Source organism: Pseudonaja textilis, chromosome 3 (assembly GCF_049901715.1).
Source record: "Pseudonaja textilis isolate UNSWEBS1 chromosome 3, rPseTex1.2, whole genome shotgun sequence".
Taxonomy (NCBI): domain Eukaryota; kingdom Metazoa; phylum Chordata; class Lepidosauria; order Squamata; family Elapidae; genus Pseudonaja; species Pseudonaja textilis.
The window spans coordinates 152,832,002-152,850,600 of NC_141992.1; the positions used below are offsets into that span (position 1 = coordinate 152,832,002).

Genomic DNA, 18,599 nt, shown 5'->3' on the forward strand with positions numbered 1-18,599 from the left:
AATTAAAGATAATTCATCTATTTGTGTTACCAAATAAACATAAATAAAAAGAACCCATTTACGGTAACTTAACTACTGTTTGAATTGTATCAGCTATCAGTGACTATAGTAGTCTTATTCAAAGATAAAGACAAATTATTTTTTACCATAATTTAAGTTCATACTTTATTCTGATAATTTCAGAATAAATGCTGGCAGTTGAAATCCAATACTGTAAAGAAATACAATGCAATCTATCAACAGATTTAAAAGAAAAGGATTTTTTTTCTGAAGCGATTAATTTATATGTTAGATGGATTTAGGCTTGTGGGTAAACCCAGTGTCAACCTGTATAATTGGATTATTGTTACTCCTAAACATATCATCACATTCATTATTTTACTGGCTGTGTTATTTCAGGTTCAGAAAGCAGTTTTAATGGTAGATGCCGAAAGATCAACTGGATTATTTAATAGCAAGAATTCGTGGCTAGTTTTGTTTACAGGATTATGTAGTGAGAAGGATAAAAAGATAAATTCCTTACTTGAAATCCAACGATAATAATTTTGTCTTACTGTCTTTTATTTTCTAAACTTTTTTACCATCTTGAAGAAATGTTTCTTTTCTTCTGCAATATAAAAATTCATTTAAAAAGTGTTAAGTTTTTGGTTGTCACAGTAATTTCTTGATCATATGGCCAAATATTACAATATTTCTGTACTTTGGCCAGAGGTGAAGTCCCCAATTCAGCAGACTGAACGTAACTTGAAGACGTTCCTTTTGGTATTTCATGTCTTTAGTCATCAGCTGAGATGTAGAGAAAGGCGTGGGGGGAATGTAGACATTTGATTCCTAATTAGCTTGTCCTGCAGGCTTAGAAGCAGTTTACACTTTTCATCTGCCTCATGGTGAATGTTTTAAATTGCTTGACTTGATAGATTTTATAATGCGGTGAGTAGCTGATGAGTAAAGCAATGGTTTCTAACATTTAGAGGCCTGTGGCCCCATTTGTATTACAAGTCTGCTGCTATTGCTTTCTGGCTTGTCCAAAAAGTAGCTGCCATGGAAAAGGGCCTAGTCCCAAAAGAAGATCTCCAAGAAGTTCATTGCAAGACAGAGATTGGCATTGAGGCTGTTTTTTTCTCCTCCAAAACATTATCTCCTACAATAACAAATTTTTGCCAAATATGTATTTAATAGAAAGAGAGCTCAGCACAAATAGGAAAATAACCTTCAGGATAAGCTACGTAAAGAGGACTAAGTGTGCTTAGACTTTAAAAGCCTTATTTGCCTTGTTAAAGTGAAATCAAATAATAATACATTAATACTTAACAAAATACCCAATGATAATAAGCTCCGAGTGCCTTTCCAGACGCCCAAGCTTAACTTTTAGAAGTAACAGGTTCCTCTTCATCCAGAAGTAGTATTCAGCAGGTTCTGACCAGTTCTGGAGAACCAGTAGCGGAAATTTTGAGTAGTTCAGAGAACCAGCAAATACCACCTCTGACTGGAGATTTTACAGTATCCTTCCCCTGCCACGCCCACCAAGCCACGCCCACAGAACTGGTAGTAAAAAAATTTGAATCCTACCACTGTCTTCACCCCACTTCTTTAAAAAAAACATGTTTATTTAAATATTTGGCTTGTCCAGGTATAGTATACTATTCCTTTCCTTAGAATGTTTGCAGCCCCACAGATTTCCCAATCCTAGAAAGATGATGGTTAGTTGGAAGACAATTCTTTGCTCACTATTAAAATCAATGGTACTTTCTATTTCTTAGTAAGATTAAACAGTGGTGGGCTGCTGGATGGTCGGCAGGTTCAGGCGAACCCCTAGCTGGGATCTCTGGCTAGGCCCACTCACCCGCCCTTGTGGTATGCTTTCCTTAAATAACTAACTTTTCCCTCACCCAGGTTGTCCAGGTGAGTTCTGCGCTGCCCTGCTATATTGACTGGAGCTGCCCCAGTCGGTTAACTGCCTGTTTGAAGCTGTGTTTCAGCCCCAAAGTGGCACATGCACACTCACGGCCAGCGAACCCCTTGCAAATGAAAGTGCAGCTCACCTCTGAGATTAACTATAAGTTAGGAATCTACATTAAAATACAACACACAAGATACATGTAAAAATCCCCCCACCCCCAAAAAACCCACAGTGGATCCGTAATTTATTTATTTTAATTATGTTATAAATTAATGAAACACACAAACAGTTGTTATATTGTGATAAATTGAATAGGGCTTAAGGACCTACAGATTTGTCTCTTGTTTTACTGCTGAAGATTGATAGGGCTACTCATCAGGAAATTTATGAAAATATTAATAATACCTTATATCTCGATTATTATGGACGAAAAAACAATTGTTTCTCAATTTTCACATACAGGTTTCAAACTCTTATCATCAGCTAAGGATGTTCAACTAAGGTTCAGCTTCCATTATGTTCAACATGCATTACAGTAGATAACATTAAGGAAGATGTCTTTAAAAAATTAATAATATGACATTTCTTTCAGAAGTCTGGAAGATCATACTCTAAAGTTGAGTCCTAAAGCAAAAAGAGCCAAACAAAGTATATTGTCAGATGAAAAAGAAAACACCATTATTGAGTATGTTGTCCCTGTATTCAGTGGAAGGTACGTGTCTTTACTGTTGTTTTGTGAATGAGCCAAAAAAAAAAAAATGATTGAGATGGAGAGTAAAAATTTTTTTACAGCATTATAATGGCTTCAATGCTAAATTTCACCATATAAATACATTGCTAATGAGTCTTTCTATTGCCCATAAAAGTGCACAAATGGTGAGGTTGATTAAAAATATAATCTGCCTGACATTAACTATCAATAATAGTGCAGTCCTATCTATGTTTCCTCTGAAGTTTTGAGTCTTTATCCTTAAGAATCTGTTTACTTATATGTGGTATTTCAATTATGAATGAATAATTGAAAAGCAAGAGAAGCAATAACGGAGAGAAAACAGAAAGATAAACTGAACTAAATACTTAATGCTATCTTTTAAGTATCTCACTGTTTTGCATTTTCTGTGACATTTTTAATAGAAAAATTGGTCCTCTATCAATATAAACATATTAGAACAGGGGTGTCAGACTCAATTTCATTGAGGGCCACATCAGGGTTGTGTTTGACCTTGGGGGGCCGGGGGTGGGCATGGCCAGGAGTGGGCATGGCCATAGTGGGCATGACACAGGACTCATGTCAGGGGCACCTGTAGTGGCCAAGTGCTAAGGCAGCATTTCCCTGAGACCATCCCTCATTCTCATTATAATCTTCCTTCCTTCCCTTCTTTTTCCTTCCTTCTTCTTTTTCCTTTCTTCTTCCTTCCCCTCTTTCCTTATTTTTTCTTCTCTTCCCATCTTTCTCTCTTTTTCTTTGTCTTTCCTCTTTCCCTTTCCTGTCCCTTCTTGCATGCAAAAGCAAAAGGGGAAACAGTTCTTCTTTTGTTTTGTTTTTAGTTTGATTTGATTGGCTTCCTGCAGCCCTCTGCCAGCGAAAATAGAACTCTAGGGGGCTGTGCTTCATTTTCACTGGCAGTGGGATGCAGGAGGCCATCATGGCCAAAAATGGGGTGCAGGGGCCCCCAAGCTCCATTTTCATTGGCAGAGGCACCGCAGGCCAGCCTTTGCTGTTTCTAGGCCGGCCCCGGGGACCATATCTAAGCATGCCATTGGCCGAATCCAGCCTTGAGTTTGACACCCCTGTATTATATGATATATTTGAGTTGCAGTATATCTGAACTTGAATTTAAGACTTTTTACACAGAATATTGATGGGTCTGAAATTTACAGAGGAGGCTATGTTTTTGACAGAAATTGCTACTGAAATCTTGACTTCTTTAATAAGCAACATGATCAGATTTTCATTGTTTTATAATGACATTTTTCAAGGGAAAAAGGTTCTTCTTAAAATGATGCAGATAGCTAAGAATTCTAATTTAGGTCAGAAAAGAGTAGTCTATTCAATTACAGTATGTTAAATCAGTATATTCATTATAATACAAGAAAAGCTGTCTTTCACTTTTTCATACATGCCACACATATATATGTATTCCTCTCTCATTTATTCTAATTTTTTATTGTATATAATTGAGTAAGAATCTATTGAAGTATCCAAGACTATTGGAACAAAAAACAATTATGTAATGTCTAGAGCTACCAGAACAACTAGCAGGTTTTCAGTACACATTGTTAACAATGTGATTTCAGTTTGGATATATTTGTTGCTGTTTCCAAAGTATTTTTAGATTTAGAGAATTTACTTTAAATCTTAGCTAACATTGTTAACAATAGAGAAATATTTCTTAAAACTTTCAATGTTTGTTTTCTGTACAATGTCAGCATAATTGTTTTCAACAATTATCTGACAATGTGATTTCAGTCTGGATATATTTGTTGCTGTTTCCAAAGTATTTTTAGATTTAGAGAATTTACTTTAAATCTTAGCATATAAAACAAATATGATAATATATAATTTTGTTGCCTTGTCAATTTAGTCTCTGCCAGTCTTTCTTAAAGGAATAGACATTTAATTTGATTTATAATAAGTCTAACCTTTCTTTGTGCCGGAAAGTATTGGACTGTGTGATACCACTACCACCTATTTATTATCAGATTCATGTTATACTTGTAAACCATATCTAAATTATTAATTAGATCAGTTTGCATCTTTCCATTATGAGATAATTGTTAGAAACAGACCATGTAATTTTAAAAAAATCTAATTCCTTTTAGGGAGCTGATAGTTTGTATTGATTGTTGGCCAACTGATAAAGATAGATTTGGACCCAAAATAATTGGATTCCAAAGTTAATTTGGGAATGTTCTAATAGAATGCTGTGATGCAAGACATCCACTTTTAGACTGCTGACTTGTACACTCTTGGTTTGCATTTAATGCCACAAAAACATTTTAGAAGGTTTTGCATTTTGGACATGATTTAAAAATAATCCTTACCATAGATTAGTCAAATTTATGAATTCTACTTATTTTCACTGCAATTAATTTCCCACTCCTATCGCTAGATTATTAACATTTCAAAATTAATAATATTTGACATCTACCTTGATTTGTTGGTGTTCTGAAGGAAGCCTTTTCCAAACAAAGGACCTTCAGAGGTATTTTGGATTTAAGTGTATATAACCCCTAACTAAGCCAAGAGTTACTGAATGTCATCATCTAAAATATAACTATTACTGCGCTAATATTCCAAAGGTATAATTCAGTCATCTGATTTTATATGGAAATCTGCCAATCTACACTCTCTGGCTAAAGTTTAAAATCTTTAAAAATTGCATTCAGGATCAGCCTAAACATTTGGCACTTCATCTCAAGAATGCTTTCTGTACCTATTCTAATAGCTCAACATTTGAATTAATGTTTAGAATGATATGGATAGCCATTTCATACCTTTGATATTCAGAATGACTATATGTGTTAATTATATAGTGATAAATTATATATATGGATTTGACCACAAAACTCATACGCACATTTCAATGAATTGGCATTTATATTAAAATATTGATAAGTATTAAAAGAATACAAGATTGGATATATACTGTAGATACATGTGAAGATTTGCTTTATAATCAGTAACTGCAGCTGCTAACTGAAAAGCTAAATAAATAGCCCATTACTGTTGCCTTTTCCAATCCCAGGTGCTAGCTTTCTAAACAATTGTTTGCTGCATTCATAGTCTTAATTATGATTTATATTGCGGAAGTATATTACTTTGATATTGAAATATACTGTATTTATATCAGATGTAAAAGACTAATAGCTATAATATATTTAAAAAAATCAAGCTAGTTTGATATACAGTAGATTTCCATAACATCGGCATCTTGTACAAGTATTGGTATCTTTTAATACTTACCTTTATTTTCTTAAACTAAAGAGACAATAAGATGATAACTAATATTTTTCAAGAAAATCATGAAAAACAGCTTCTCCACCCCACACCATATTATGCAGAAAATTGTACTAAAATTTGTGTCATCCATAACCTTCATTCCTAAATTTTATGTCTACAGCAGAAATTAGGAAAAACTGATATAGAAAGGCCATTGTCTTGATATATTCGGTGGACTATATTTAATTTATTATGTTAAGATTAACATATAATGTCTTGTTTTCCAATATGCAATGGTTTTTTTTAATTATTGCAGAGAAAACTACATTAGTGGAATTACAGATAAAGAAGAAGAAAGAATTAAGGAAAGTGCTGCTTATATTGCCAGAAGAAATCTTTTTTCTACTGGGGAAGGGATCACTACAACAAAAAAGAAAATTTCCTCTTCTGTAGAAGAAGAACACCATGAGAAAAAATCAAGAAAAGTAGCAATACGGGAGACAGCTGAAAAATTGGCTTTAAAGAAAACGGTATTAAATTACTTATTCATTAATGATGTTAGGCTTTGTTGTTGTTTAGTGTTGTTAAAAATATCAAAATACAGGACAAGGTTACAAAGGTGAGCCATTATTAATTATTATGTTTCTGATTGATTTCAAATGGGGGAGAAAAACATAATTTCTGAACTATTAGGACTTAAACATTTAGCAAGATTCAGAATCTAAATATGAAACATTATAAAATATATTTTTCAGGTATTGTTTCTGTATCTCTACAAATAAAAATAAGAGAATTATAGGTCTATAAAGATTGGGCAGAGTATGAATCCTATCTGTTTCCTTTGAGAAAAACTCCAGCATCTTTCTTGGCATCTGTTGAAGGGCAAGAATGTAGAAGGATCAGTTTCCCATCCCCAGTACTCTCTTTGTTTAAATAAAAGGAATTCCCTCCTGTTGAAGCCAATAAATAAATCAACGTCAGCTCCAGAACTGCTGTAGACTGTTTTTTTTGGCTTGGAGTATGAGTGTGCATACCAAAAGGATTTTGCAACCAGCAGATCTATTGTCCCAACTGACATGTGCTGTGGCCAATTTCTGACCCCTCTATATTTCACTTCATGTAAGGAAAAGGAGCAAAATTCCAAATTAGATACTAATATTTCCATAAATTCACATTTCTCTTTTACTTGACCTCATTGCTTCCTTTAACAGCATGTTTTCCGTGTTGTTCTCACCTCTTTCTTAAGCCAACTTCAAAAATACCTGACCCAAATGCAGAGAGTTGGCAATGGAGCTATGTGTTCAGTCCAGATCATGGCTGAATGTCATTTCTCTGTTCTTTCCCTTTCAATCCATGCAGAGAAGACACCTCATTGGCTGATTCGGTGCCACTTCTTATTTTCAGTGATTGTTCCCTTTTTACTAGTTGTAATTCCATGTGCCTTTTCTTATATTTCCCAGTTGTTTGTGTACATGGATACCTTCTCTTCTCACATTATCTTTTTTTTACCCCAATCCAGACTTTTTCTCCCCCCAGCCCCCCCCCCCTTATCCTAACTTTGTCACCACAAGATGAAAGCAGCAGGAAAAAGGTTTCTTTTTCATTCCTACATCTTCCTGCATGGACACTTTGTAATAAGAAATAACTGATAGTTTAGATTCAAAAAGCAAAGAAGCAACTACAGAAACAGCTTTACTATGCTTTGAAAAATAAAAAGGGGAGCTCTGCTTTCCCTGGACTGGGTAGAAAGGAAAGGATGTCCACTGGAAAATAGATCACGAGCTTCCAGAGTTAAGAATGGTTCATTGTAAACTGTAAACATTGCGTTTTAAACAATAAGATTATTGCTATAAAAATTTTTTAAAGGTACATATAATCAAGAGAAAACATAGCAACCCAATTGCTGTGCAGTATAATGATTAGTGGCTGGAGGTTGCCAGGCAGCACAGCCATTGGAGACAAGTTTTTATCTAGATTAGAAGAAAATTCCAAAAACCATCAACTCTGAAGGTCTTAAAATAATAGAAAACATCCATTTGAATCAAAGCTGGAAAACACAGATATGGGGAACAGTTGCAATTTCCTGAGACTGAGAGTGGGATAGAGAAGTGGAAGGAAGAGAAGAGGGAGTACGGTATCATCAGTTTCTGCACTTAGGAAGTAATGGGCAGTCAATTCTAGATTTGTCTAGAACAGGGGTCCTCAAGCTGGCTGGAGAATTCTGGGAAGACTTGAAGTCCACAAGTCTTAAAGTTTCCAAGTTTGGAGAGCTCTGGTCTAGAATCTGGAGAAAGCAATAATGTTTTCACTTTATTCCATGGTCATCTTAAGAAAACATTGCTTAAATGGCATGTTGAAAATTATGATAATATTTTATTATATTTATGAGATGTTCAACAAATATATTTTATATAATAGTCTACATCAAAGCTAAACCTAATGTATGTCTAGAGGATGATTTTTAAGGTGCAATGTTTGTCCTTACAGTTAATAGAGACACTGGAATTCCACAAAAAGTTAAATGAAGATAGTCTGCTACATGCTCCTGAATTTGTTATCAAACCTCGTTCACACACTGTCTGGGAAAAACAGAATGCCAGGTTGCACTGCACTGTGAGAGGCTGGCCAGAACCTCGTATTACATGGTATGTTTGTCTGTTTATCAGCATTGTCAGTTGATGAAGTAATGAATTTAGAATAGGTTAACATAAAAACAAAGTTTACTATACATATTGTATTGAGAAGTAACCACATTCAGCTCCTAACATTATCTAGTGAATTTTTGCATGCTTAAAGTAATTCACACATTATTATATAAATTCATGTTTTTACTTTAATTCAGTACATGTATTCATTGTGGGCTATCTTATCCCTGCTATATCTTAGAGAGCTTATACCTGCTACATTATATCTTATTCTTGCAGAGGGCTTGAGAATAATAGCTATTATTAAGTGTGCTAAACACAACAATTAACTTTTGCCTCAATTCAACAATTAATTTTAAATGAGAATGTTCCAAACCACACAAGGAATAATATTTCCATAATTTATCAATGTATGTTTCTATATTGTATGTTTTATGGCTAAAAGCCATTTAATGGTGACTTGCAATTTAAATCTAAATGAATAATAGTATACATATCTACTCATTTCAAGAAAGGAATCAATATCTATTTATTTTGGGTGTAAATACTGATGTTGGCAACCTTACTAAAAAAAGCCAGAGCTTTCAAGTGAGAAAAAAAATTCAAGTGTTAGTGGTTTGAATGGGGAGGAAATTCTTGTTTGATATAAATTTATCAGACTGCACTTCTTGAAATAATATGCATTAACAGTTTGATTTTGGCATACCAAAATCATACCATATTTTGTGGCACAATTTGCCAATTAAAAAGCATTTATTTCAGAAAAAGGTATGCTCCAAATACATTTATATGAAGAAAAGTTTGCAAATCTGACAGTGAAAGGCATTACATTTATATATTTTAGGAGGAATGTGTACAAAAAGGTTCTATATTTTAAAAATGAATGCAACTTGATTAAGAAATAAGAAAAAGACTTATTCAAGGTCAGAAATACGAGAACATGGTTAGTTTGTCATAATGATGTCTGACCCAAATAAATATATTGATCCCATTACTCTTCTCAGTTGTTTTCGACTAGATAGCATGCCTGGAATATAATTTGAGAATGTGAATGATTTAGAATTGCATCACTCCAATATTGTTATAGAAGCTACATCCAAGAATTGAATTCACATTAAATTAAATTAGCTATAAATATATCTACTTAGTTGTGTGTATGTAATGTGATGCAGTACTTTTTTTAAAATTGTGGTAACACTGAATATTTAAGTTTTGGTCCTATATATCTAGGAATTCAGTGTGATTTGCTACTGACTGAAACATGCAGAGAATTGCATTTTTAGTACTTAGCTATCAGTGGAAAGAATGAGCATCAGGCAGGTGTTTGCTTTGGGATATGAAATGAAATCTAATAACTCTCGCTTATCATTTGTTAAGTAGATGTCATTCACATGCTTGAAACAAACAGCACTTACACAACATGGAAATGTGATAAAAGTTGTGAACCCTTAGTGTTCTCAGTTGAATAAATGCTTATACTGCATAGTGAATTATATTACATTTAATCATGTTGTTTTATTAGCTTTACTAGGAAAAATAAGGAAAACCCATATTATTTGTGAGTTCAGCTGTCTGTTTGAACTGCTAACCCATAAAAAAGAGTAAAGGTGTTACAGTTCCAAATTAGCAAATGACTTCCCTCTTCTGGAATGTTGGTAATCAGATAGTAAAAGTGTGTGACTTTTATTTCATGTCATAAATAAAATGGTATTCCTTAAAATAAGCTAAAGATGAAGAAGAACATGTTGGATGCAGTACGTGTTGGATGCAGTAGCTTCTAAAGTGACAGAAAAGAAGGGTTTCCAGAATTGTTCATGATGTAAAATGATGCAAGAAGAAAGAAAACAAAATTTAAGTCAGATATTGTGTTGTTGACTTCAATTTAATACATCAGTTCAGGTTGCTTCTAGAATTGGTACTTTGAAGAACATTGACAAAAAATGACAATTATTACAACTTCGACAATACTGATCCAAACGTAATAAAAGTTTCTGCTAAATTTGACAGTAGATTTGGTCTTTCAGATAATTTACATTTGCATACCTTAGACCTGACCAATGATTAGAAATAATGGGAGCTACATCCCAAAAATGTTTGAAGGGAAGTATAGTGCCTATTTCTCTGAGTATGAGGATGCTCTGAAGATCAGGGAAGAGCTAGAGTGTTCTGAGATAGGACTTCGTTTTATCATTCACCCCATTTCCATTCCCCACTCTTGAAATAGCTTTAATGAAATATAATAATTTAAATTAGAAAAAGAGATGGGAGAAGATTAAATGCTGCCTCCCAATATTTTTCCCAGTTTTCAGAGATTATCGTGCTGTTGCTGATTTTCAAAACAAGAAAAGATGTGAGCTTGTAATCACTGATTTCTGGACCATATTCTGCTTCACTAATATTGTGGGAATGTGGAAATCCAGCCTTACTTAAAGAGATAAGCTGGACAGAAATGGAGAAGAGTAGGGGAAATATGTATACTATTCTCAATTTCTAGAAAAAGGGCAAAGATCTTGAATTACTATAATGCGATTTCATGACATTGGTGATCTGAAACTTCTGTAATCGTAAAAGAATTGCTTCTTAGAAAACATTAATTTTGAGTTTCTGAATGCATTTTCTAGGTTTTCATCTTGTGCATCGTATGAAAGTATAATTCTTTTCTTTATTAAAATTATGTGCTCTAGTACATACATAGAAACCTGACATAACTCTTGCATTGGTTTTTAACAGATTGTTTGATTATGTATATTATTTGTTCCTAACCTGATCTTTCAAGTCTCCCAATCATGTCCTCATAGCCACCATAATTTTTCTTTTTCTGTATGGCAACATCAGCAAGTTGACACCTCAAAGGCTTTAATCCAGTAGCACCATAAAGACCATTAGTACTGCAGGATCCAATCTGAGTCGGTCACTGGGACCACAGATAATAGATGATCAGAGTAGGAAGGGAACTTGTAGGTCATCTAGTCCAACCCCCCCGCCCAAGCGGGAGACCCTACACCATTTCTGACAAATGGCAGTCCAATCTCTTCTTGAAAGTCTCAAGTGATGACGTTCCCACAACTTCTGAGGGCAAGCGGTTCCACTGGTTGATTGTTCTCACTCTCAGAAAGTTTCTCCTTATTTCCTGGTTAAATATCTCCTTATTCAGTTTCATCTTCCAAGCTTTTGGACTCATGCTGGAGCCCATCCTCAGGGAACTTCTTGTTCTAACGTAGGCTTCCCAAGATCATGAAACAGACTCCTCATCCTGATAAAACCCCTTTTATTTAGGTTAAAGTGAATTCCTCTCCATAAAGTCCTGGCAAACAGTCTTTCATGAGATTCCGAAACTACAGACCTTTATCAGGCTTGGAGAGTTGCCAGGCCGATATCTTCCAAACTAGTGGTAGGATTCAAATTTTTTACTACTAGTTCTGGGCGCAGCTTGGTGGGCATGGTAGGGGAAGGATACTGTAAGATCTCCTTTCCCTCCCCACTTCTGGAGGAAGGTTACCACCAGTTCTCCGAACTACTCAAAATTTCTGCTACCGGTTCTCCAGAACTAGTCAGAAACTGCTGAAAACCACCTCTGTTCCAAACACCACGTTGTAGCAGAAATTACTTGGCAATTAATTGGCAAGAAATTAAATGAACTAATTGTCTCCTGCAAACCCCATTTTTCTTTCGCTCCTCTTTATCCCCTATGGGAGGGACCATTCACCGTCCACCTGTGTCCTTACTCCCAAGTCGACCCTTGTTCATTAACTGTTCCCTTCTCCTGGCAGCTCTGTGCATGTGCACACTTGGAAAATGCTCCAGCTGTTCTTCTGCCTCACTGAACTCCGACTCTGAAGGCAGCTAATAACTGTCAGATGGCCCTGCCCCCATCTCTGCCTCCAATGCAGAGCACTTCTCAGAGCCTTCCCCAGACTCCAGGACTGGCCCATGTTCGTCCCCAACCTCCTCACTGTCTGAGTCTGCTGCCAGCTCTGCTGGCGAGCCACAACACTTCTCTCTAGCAGAGTACGTGCTTTGGGCTATTCTGTGTGTGGTATTTATATGGTGCCTGGTTGTGTGTGGCAACAACTAAAAAGGATGTTCCAGCATGAGTCCAAAAGCTTGGAAGACTAAACCTCTGGTCCCAGTGACTGACCCAGACTGGATTCTGCAACGTTATCCTAGGACACATATATTCGCCTTCATCATTAGCACTCTGAAAGATCCTCGGCTCATCTGGCACTTTATTGTTCAGCATTTTATTGTCTATCCAGTGATTTTCTTAGTAAAAATACAGCAGTTGTTTACCCTTGCCTTCTTGCATGTAGTATGAATTGATGTCTTTGCCATTGTCTTTAAAGCGATTATCTGCCTCCTCATGTTTCTATAACTGATTCCCAATATAGGTGCCCGCTTGCTTAAATTGGGCAGCTGGGGTGACCTTCATACTTTGGGTGACCCTGCTGGAATGTATAATCTTGGCATACACTCGGGACATTCTTTGCCCATGCCGCCCAGGAACACCCTCCCATTTCATGATAAGGCCCCACAGCAGAGTTTGGGGAGACTTTAATTTATTAGTTTTGAATAAAAATATTGATTCTTCTGAAAATTAGTACTCCGTCTTTAAGAACAACCTGAAGTAAAACATTCTTAAAGTTTCTTAAATATGTGGAAGTTGCTAGATCTTGTCTACATCAACAAACAATTCCAGGTCATTTTTTTTATGCATGTGTGCAATCTATTCTGGGACATTCCATTTGAAGAAGGAGATATATTCACATATTTAGAGATGAAAAAACAAGACAAATAGCTACATTACATTTATACTACAGTGAAGAATCAGGGTAGCTTTTTAATTAGGGCTAAAGTAAGTTTTGTATAATCATGCTTTCATAAAAGCATCGTTTCATTAAAAAAAGCATGCTTTCATATAAGCATCATAAAAACTGTAGGTAACTGGATATTATGCAAATCAGCTTATTACAAAGATTATTTTTGCATTTCAAACATTTCAAAAGTAAACATTAATACACACACACACACACACACACACACACACACATGTAGAGATAGAAAGAGAGGGAGGGAAGGACAGAGGGGGGAGACATTTTTAAGTATTTGTTGAGAATATTATCTGACCTCATAGTTCCTGAATCTAATCCAACCAGTTACTCTGTTCTCTCTCAGTCACATATATTTGTTTAAATTATTAAGGTATTGTAATTAAGAACAGAATAAGAACATCTGTTCTGATATTTGTATGCACCAAGTAAATTCCCATTCATGTAAAAAAAAATCATAGGTTCATTCAGTTTAGTATTTTGCTATTTAGAATATTCAGAATATTAGACTATGCAGAGTATTCAGAATAGATAGTTATATTTAACAACTTTATATCTTTAGTCCAAGTAATTTAGTTCAAAGTCAACTTCAGCTTAACTTCTTTTCATATAATTGTTAATACAAGATTAACAGGGGTGGGATTCAAAATTTTTAACAACCGGTTCTGTGGGTGTGGCTTAGGTGGTGGGTGTGGCTTGGTGGTCATGTGACTGGGTAGACATGGCTTGGTGGTCATGTTATTGGCTGGGTGTGGCCAATTCAATAACACTCACATCGAGGCACGCATCTGCTCGCCTGGCCTCTCATGACTGTGAGGATGCTGCAACAGTCGTAAGTGTGAAAAATGGTCATAAGTCACTTTTTTCAGTGCCATTGTAACTTTAAATGGTCACTCCACAAAAGCAAAGTATCAGCAAAGGAGGGAGAAAAAACTCCAGAGACATTCCTGAGACAGGAAGTCTAGTCCTGCCAAGAATGTAATAAGGGTTAATGGAGAGGCAGCTTCTGTAAGCAACACCAGAATGTTTCCTTCCTGCCTTCCTTACAGGATAAGGCCAGTAATTTCCTTTAACAACCGGTTCTCCAAACTTCATAGAATGTTAACAACTGGTTCTAGTGAATAGGTGTGAACTGGAAGAATCCAATCCCTGAAGGTTAATGAAGTATTGTTATACTGCAAAATAATTTGTAGTTGAAAAGTGAGGAAACTTAAGTTTTGTTGCTGGAAATTGGAGAAAAATGTAGCAGTTTTTTTAAAAAAAATCTAGCATAGGTTTATTCTTGATTTAACCTTTTTCCTGTACATGTGTACTAACTGTTAATATGCTAAGCTAAATAATCCTTAAGAACCCACTGCTTTAGTGAAGCTGTTAATTGAGGTAAAATTTGGCCCTATTTAAATTTAATATAACAAGTGTGTGCTGATCTACATTTTCCATGACACAAGCTGTTGAAAGGCAACACCTTTGAATGTGAAGAGGGACAGAAGAAATATTTTTTGTTGTGTCTTTCATTAGAAGAGCTAAATATAATAATTTTGGATCTTATCCAACTAGATGTCACAGCTGTTTATCAAAAGGAACCATGCTGATCATAGAACAGTACTGCAAATTACATTTTTTGTCATAAACTAAAATCATGGATTAGACTATAATCACATAACAATACCGTACAAGTAAATTGTAAGTTAAGAATTTGAGACATAAAAATTAATATAATCAAGTATACAATCTATGTAAGGTAATAGAATAATAAAATAGTAAAATTATTGATCTAAAATATATTGGTCCATTTTAATACTAAAATTGATGGAATATTATTATTATTATTATTATTATTATTATTATTATTATTATTATTATTATTATTATGGTAGTATCATCATCATCATCATCATCATCATTATTATTATATCTAGAGAAAATGTAGTAATGTAATGAATAAGGAAGAATAATACATAAAGAGGGATTTTGGTTTCAAAATTAAGAGTCAATTCCAGCCTTGATCCCTCCCAGTTCCAAGCCTCAGTTTTTCCAAGGTGTAAGGGATTGCCCCCCCTTCAACTCTCTCCAACTACCTATTCCTTCTCATCTCTTTTGGCCACCTTGCACCCTCCATTGACCTGAGAACTATGTGGTCCTGGGGCTGCTTGCCATGCTGAGGCTTACGGGCTCTTGGGTACAATATGGCTCTGGGTCTCCAAGAAGCCCCTGAGAAAGCTACAGTCACCTCTGAAAGTCTCAGCTGCCACAATCTGGTCCAGCAACACAGTGCAAACTCCAGTCTTTCCAGTCTCCAGTGGGACACAAAGCAACAATTCCTCCAGAAGTCCTGGCTACCCCAGCAGTATGGTCAAAGCCACAATCATCCTAGTCAGTCTCAGTGGCCCACCACAGTAGTCTTCTCCATCCTATATCTTGAATCCCTGCCACCCTGGATGCCACCACCTCAGCTGACTTCTTGCTCTTAATGCTGACAAGGTGTGTATGCCCTGGCCATTCATTAGGCAACTTCTGGCTAGCTGAAGCCATCATTCCCTGGTTTCATAAAGAAACTGCTGGGTACGATCTTAGCAAGAAAGTGTCCTGCAGCTCACAGTTGCCTTACCATGGGCCACACTGGGCATGCTTGGCCAGCAGCAGGAGCAATAAGAAAGCTAAGGTCAGCTAGGGCATCGGGGCCATGGAATGCAAGGGACCAAAAGGGCATAGATGTGGGTGGACATAGGCAGGTGAAGGAGCTGAAGCACCCCTTGTTTCAGCTCCTTCACCTGAAGTGTGGATGAGCTGCAAAGTAATAAGTTTTGATGACATGACTGCAAGAACACAGCACTGGTCATAACTTCAAGGACCAGTCATAAGGAACTTCAAATCGTCTCTGAACAAATAGTATAACTCAAGGACTCTCTTATGCAAATATTGCAAAGCATAATCATAAACCATCCCAAACAATACAGATCCAAGATCAGATTTTTAAAAAGAGTTTTACAAAAGAGAATGTGGTAAGGTAAATAATTGAATATTCATTAATTAAGATTTTAAAGTTCAATAGTACTACCAACAAATGCTTCATATTCCATGCTGATGGAAATATTTGCTGCCATCTTCTGGACATTTTCCCCCCTCAAATGTTTTTCAAAGCTAAAAAAAACCTCAGCAGTCTTTTTATTATTACTACGTATTCCTTTTCATAAATATATACAAATGAATATGTCATTTTTTTTCTACCCTGCAATATTCCAGTTAGATACTTAAATAATTATCAATTGGTTTATTTGTGAACAAGGATTTCAGTTTAGTTTCATTCTTCCGTTTGTGTTAAATCTATTTTGATGAAATTTATATTTTTTCATTTCTTCTTCATGTTTGATGTGTTTATCAGAAATCCATTTTTATTCCATAGGTATAAAAACAATGTTCCCATCAATATCCATACTCATCCTGGTAAATATGAAATCAAAAGTCGGTATGGGATGCACTCTTTGGAAATTAACAAGTAAGAGAACAATATATAGTTTTTGTAATCTTTTCCCTTTTTCTTTAGAATTACAGTATATAATAATTTCCTATAGTATATGAGTATGTCTTTTGAAGATGGTGCTACCGGAAGTAATATCATACTGGAAGAATCTGTTGAAATAGAAATTACTGGTTTTTATTTTATTGCGGACTCCGAACCATCTTATGAAAAGTGATACATATTCCGAAACCCCTTGTAAAATATAAGATATCCTGAAGCTGATTTTATGTTTTGTATGTCCTTCTTGATAAATTTCTACCAGTACTGTATTAAGATTACTTATCTAGCATAATTAATATTAATTAATTAATATGTTAATGTTTATATTTAACATATACTTAGATAACTTACTGAATTCTAGGCACATTAAATTCTAGGTAATTTCAAATGGTTGAAATTAATATTTCAATGCCAGGTAATGCTCTTAATCTTTAAGAGATTTTGGCCTTTAAAGAGAAACATAATATGTCTGTGATATTGGACTTTTTAAAATTCATAATTAAAAGTTTTTTTTTCAGATCTTGTCCTTACAAGGAACCTTTAAATCTCTCAATATAATCTGGGTCTTGAACACCACCAAAATATTTTTATAACTTTTCCACATAAGACCATCTATCATAAATGGCTTCAGCCAATTCAAGTAGAATTCTGCACTTTCTTATTTAACCAAGTACAAAAACTCATGGTTAAGGAGCAAGAGGTCCTGTTGAGCTTTCACAAATTTTAATTTCCCATGACTGCAGGGCACACAAGGAACTCTGCTGGCCCTGCTCAAGCTTCATATTTTGGGATGCTGTTGCTAGAAGAACAAAACGTGTATATGTTTATGGGATGTGTAACCCTGGAAAATATGGGAGGAAGAACTGGATGATTGAAAGCTATCTTGGCCTACTGGGACAATAACAAATTATGAAAGCTATCAATATATCTGTGCTTTGAATCCCCTAAATAAGATTTTGTGATTATTTTATTATATTGCATGTAAGTGTTTTCTTAAAAAAAACATGTTAGCATAAGGAGAATGGTGTACTAATGAGAAGTTTGACAACTGTACATGTTATAGGAAACTATGGCAGACAGACTTAAAACCAATTTAATGTACCTTTATTTAGAAATTAGATTAATTATTATTTAAATTATTATAGGAAGGAATGTATAATAACTCAACCATTTGCTGATGTGACCTTATATAGAATAAAAGGTACTAATTAAATTACAAATTATTTAATCTTTTTTATTGACTAAGTATGCCAACATAGCAGAAAGTTTACAAAAGTAACTTACAAATCTAATAGTTTATGGAAAATATAAAATGTATCCAAACAGGTTTTGTTGTACTAGGTATGTTCCTTATAACATTTTACTGCCTAGTATGTATTTTGGTAGCAGGAGTAATAAATTATATAATATGGTATTCTTATTATACTATATTCTTAAATACCTTTAAGAGTAAGAAATACCTCTTGATATTAATATAGATTTTACATTTTTGCATGTGTCCAGTTCTCAAATGCTGGTATAAACTTATATTATTGTAAAAATAAGTAGTGAAAGCATTTTGGAGGATGTTTTTTTTTGGAGGATGAGATTTTCAGAGTTTTTGTTCTTTTCCCTGTATTTATCTTTTCTTGGTGCTCCAAAAAATTAAGAATATATGGAATATCAATTATTTTAATATAGAAAAGATTTAAATAAAATGTCTGCATTTAGGTAATACAATAAATGAAAATGTGTATATGGAGTAGACAACACAATGTTGAAATAT

General features: G+C 34.8%; 1 protein-coding gene across 12 annotated transcripts in view; it reads left to right on the forward strand.

Moving 5' to 3' along the window:
* The window catches only part of MYOM1 (myomesin 1), a 69,256-nt gene that overhangs the window by 2,966 nt on the left and 47,691 nt on the right, over window positions 1–18,599 (forward strand). For 4 of the 12 annotated variants that reach the window (XM_026699348.2, XM_026699353.2, XM_026699350.2 and 1 more), the window contains exons 3-6: window positions 2,493–2,612; window positions 6,160–6,373; window positions 8,331–8,488; window positions 16,718–16,810. In XM_026699348.2, the coding sequence (XP_026555133.1) occupies window positions 2,493–2,612; window positions 6,160–6,373; window positions 8,331–8,488; window positions 16,718–16,810 (585 nt within the window). The remainder of the gene's footprint in view (window positions 1–2,492; window positions 2,613–6,159; window positions 6,374–8,330; window positions 8,489–16,717; window positions 16,811–18,599) is intronic. The other 8 variants (XM_026699351.2, XM_087931139.1, XM_026699352.2 and 5 more) reach the window with 2 other exon arrangements.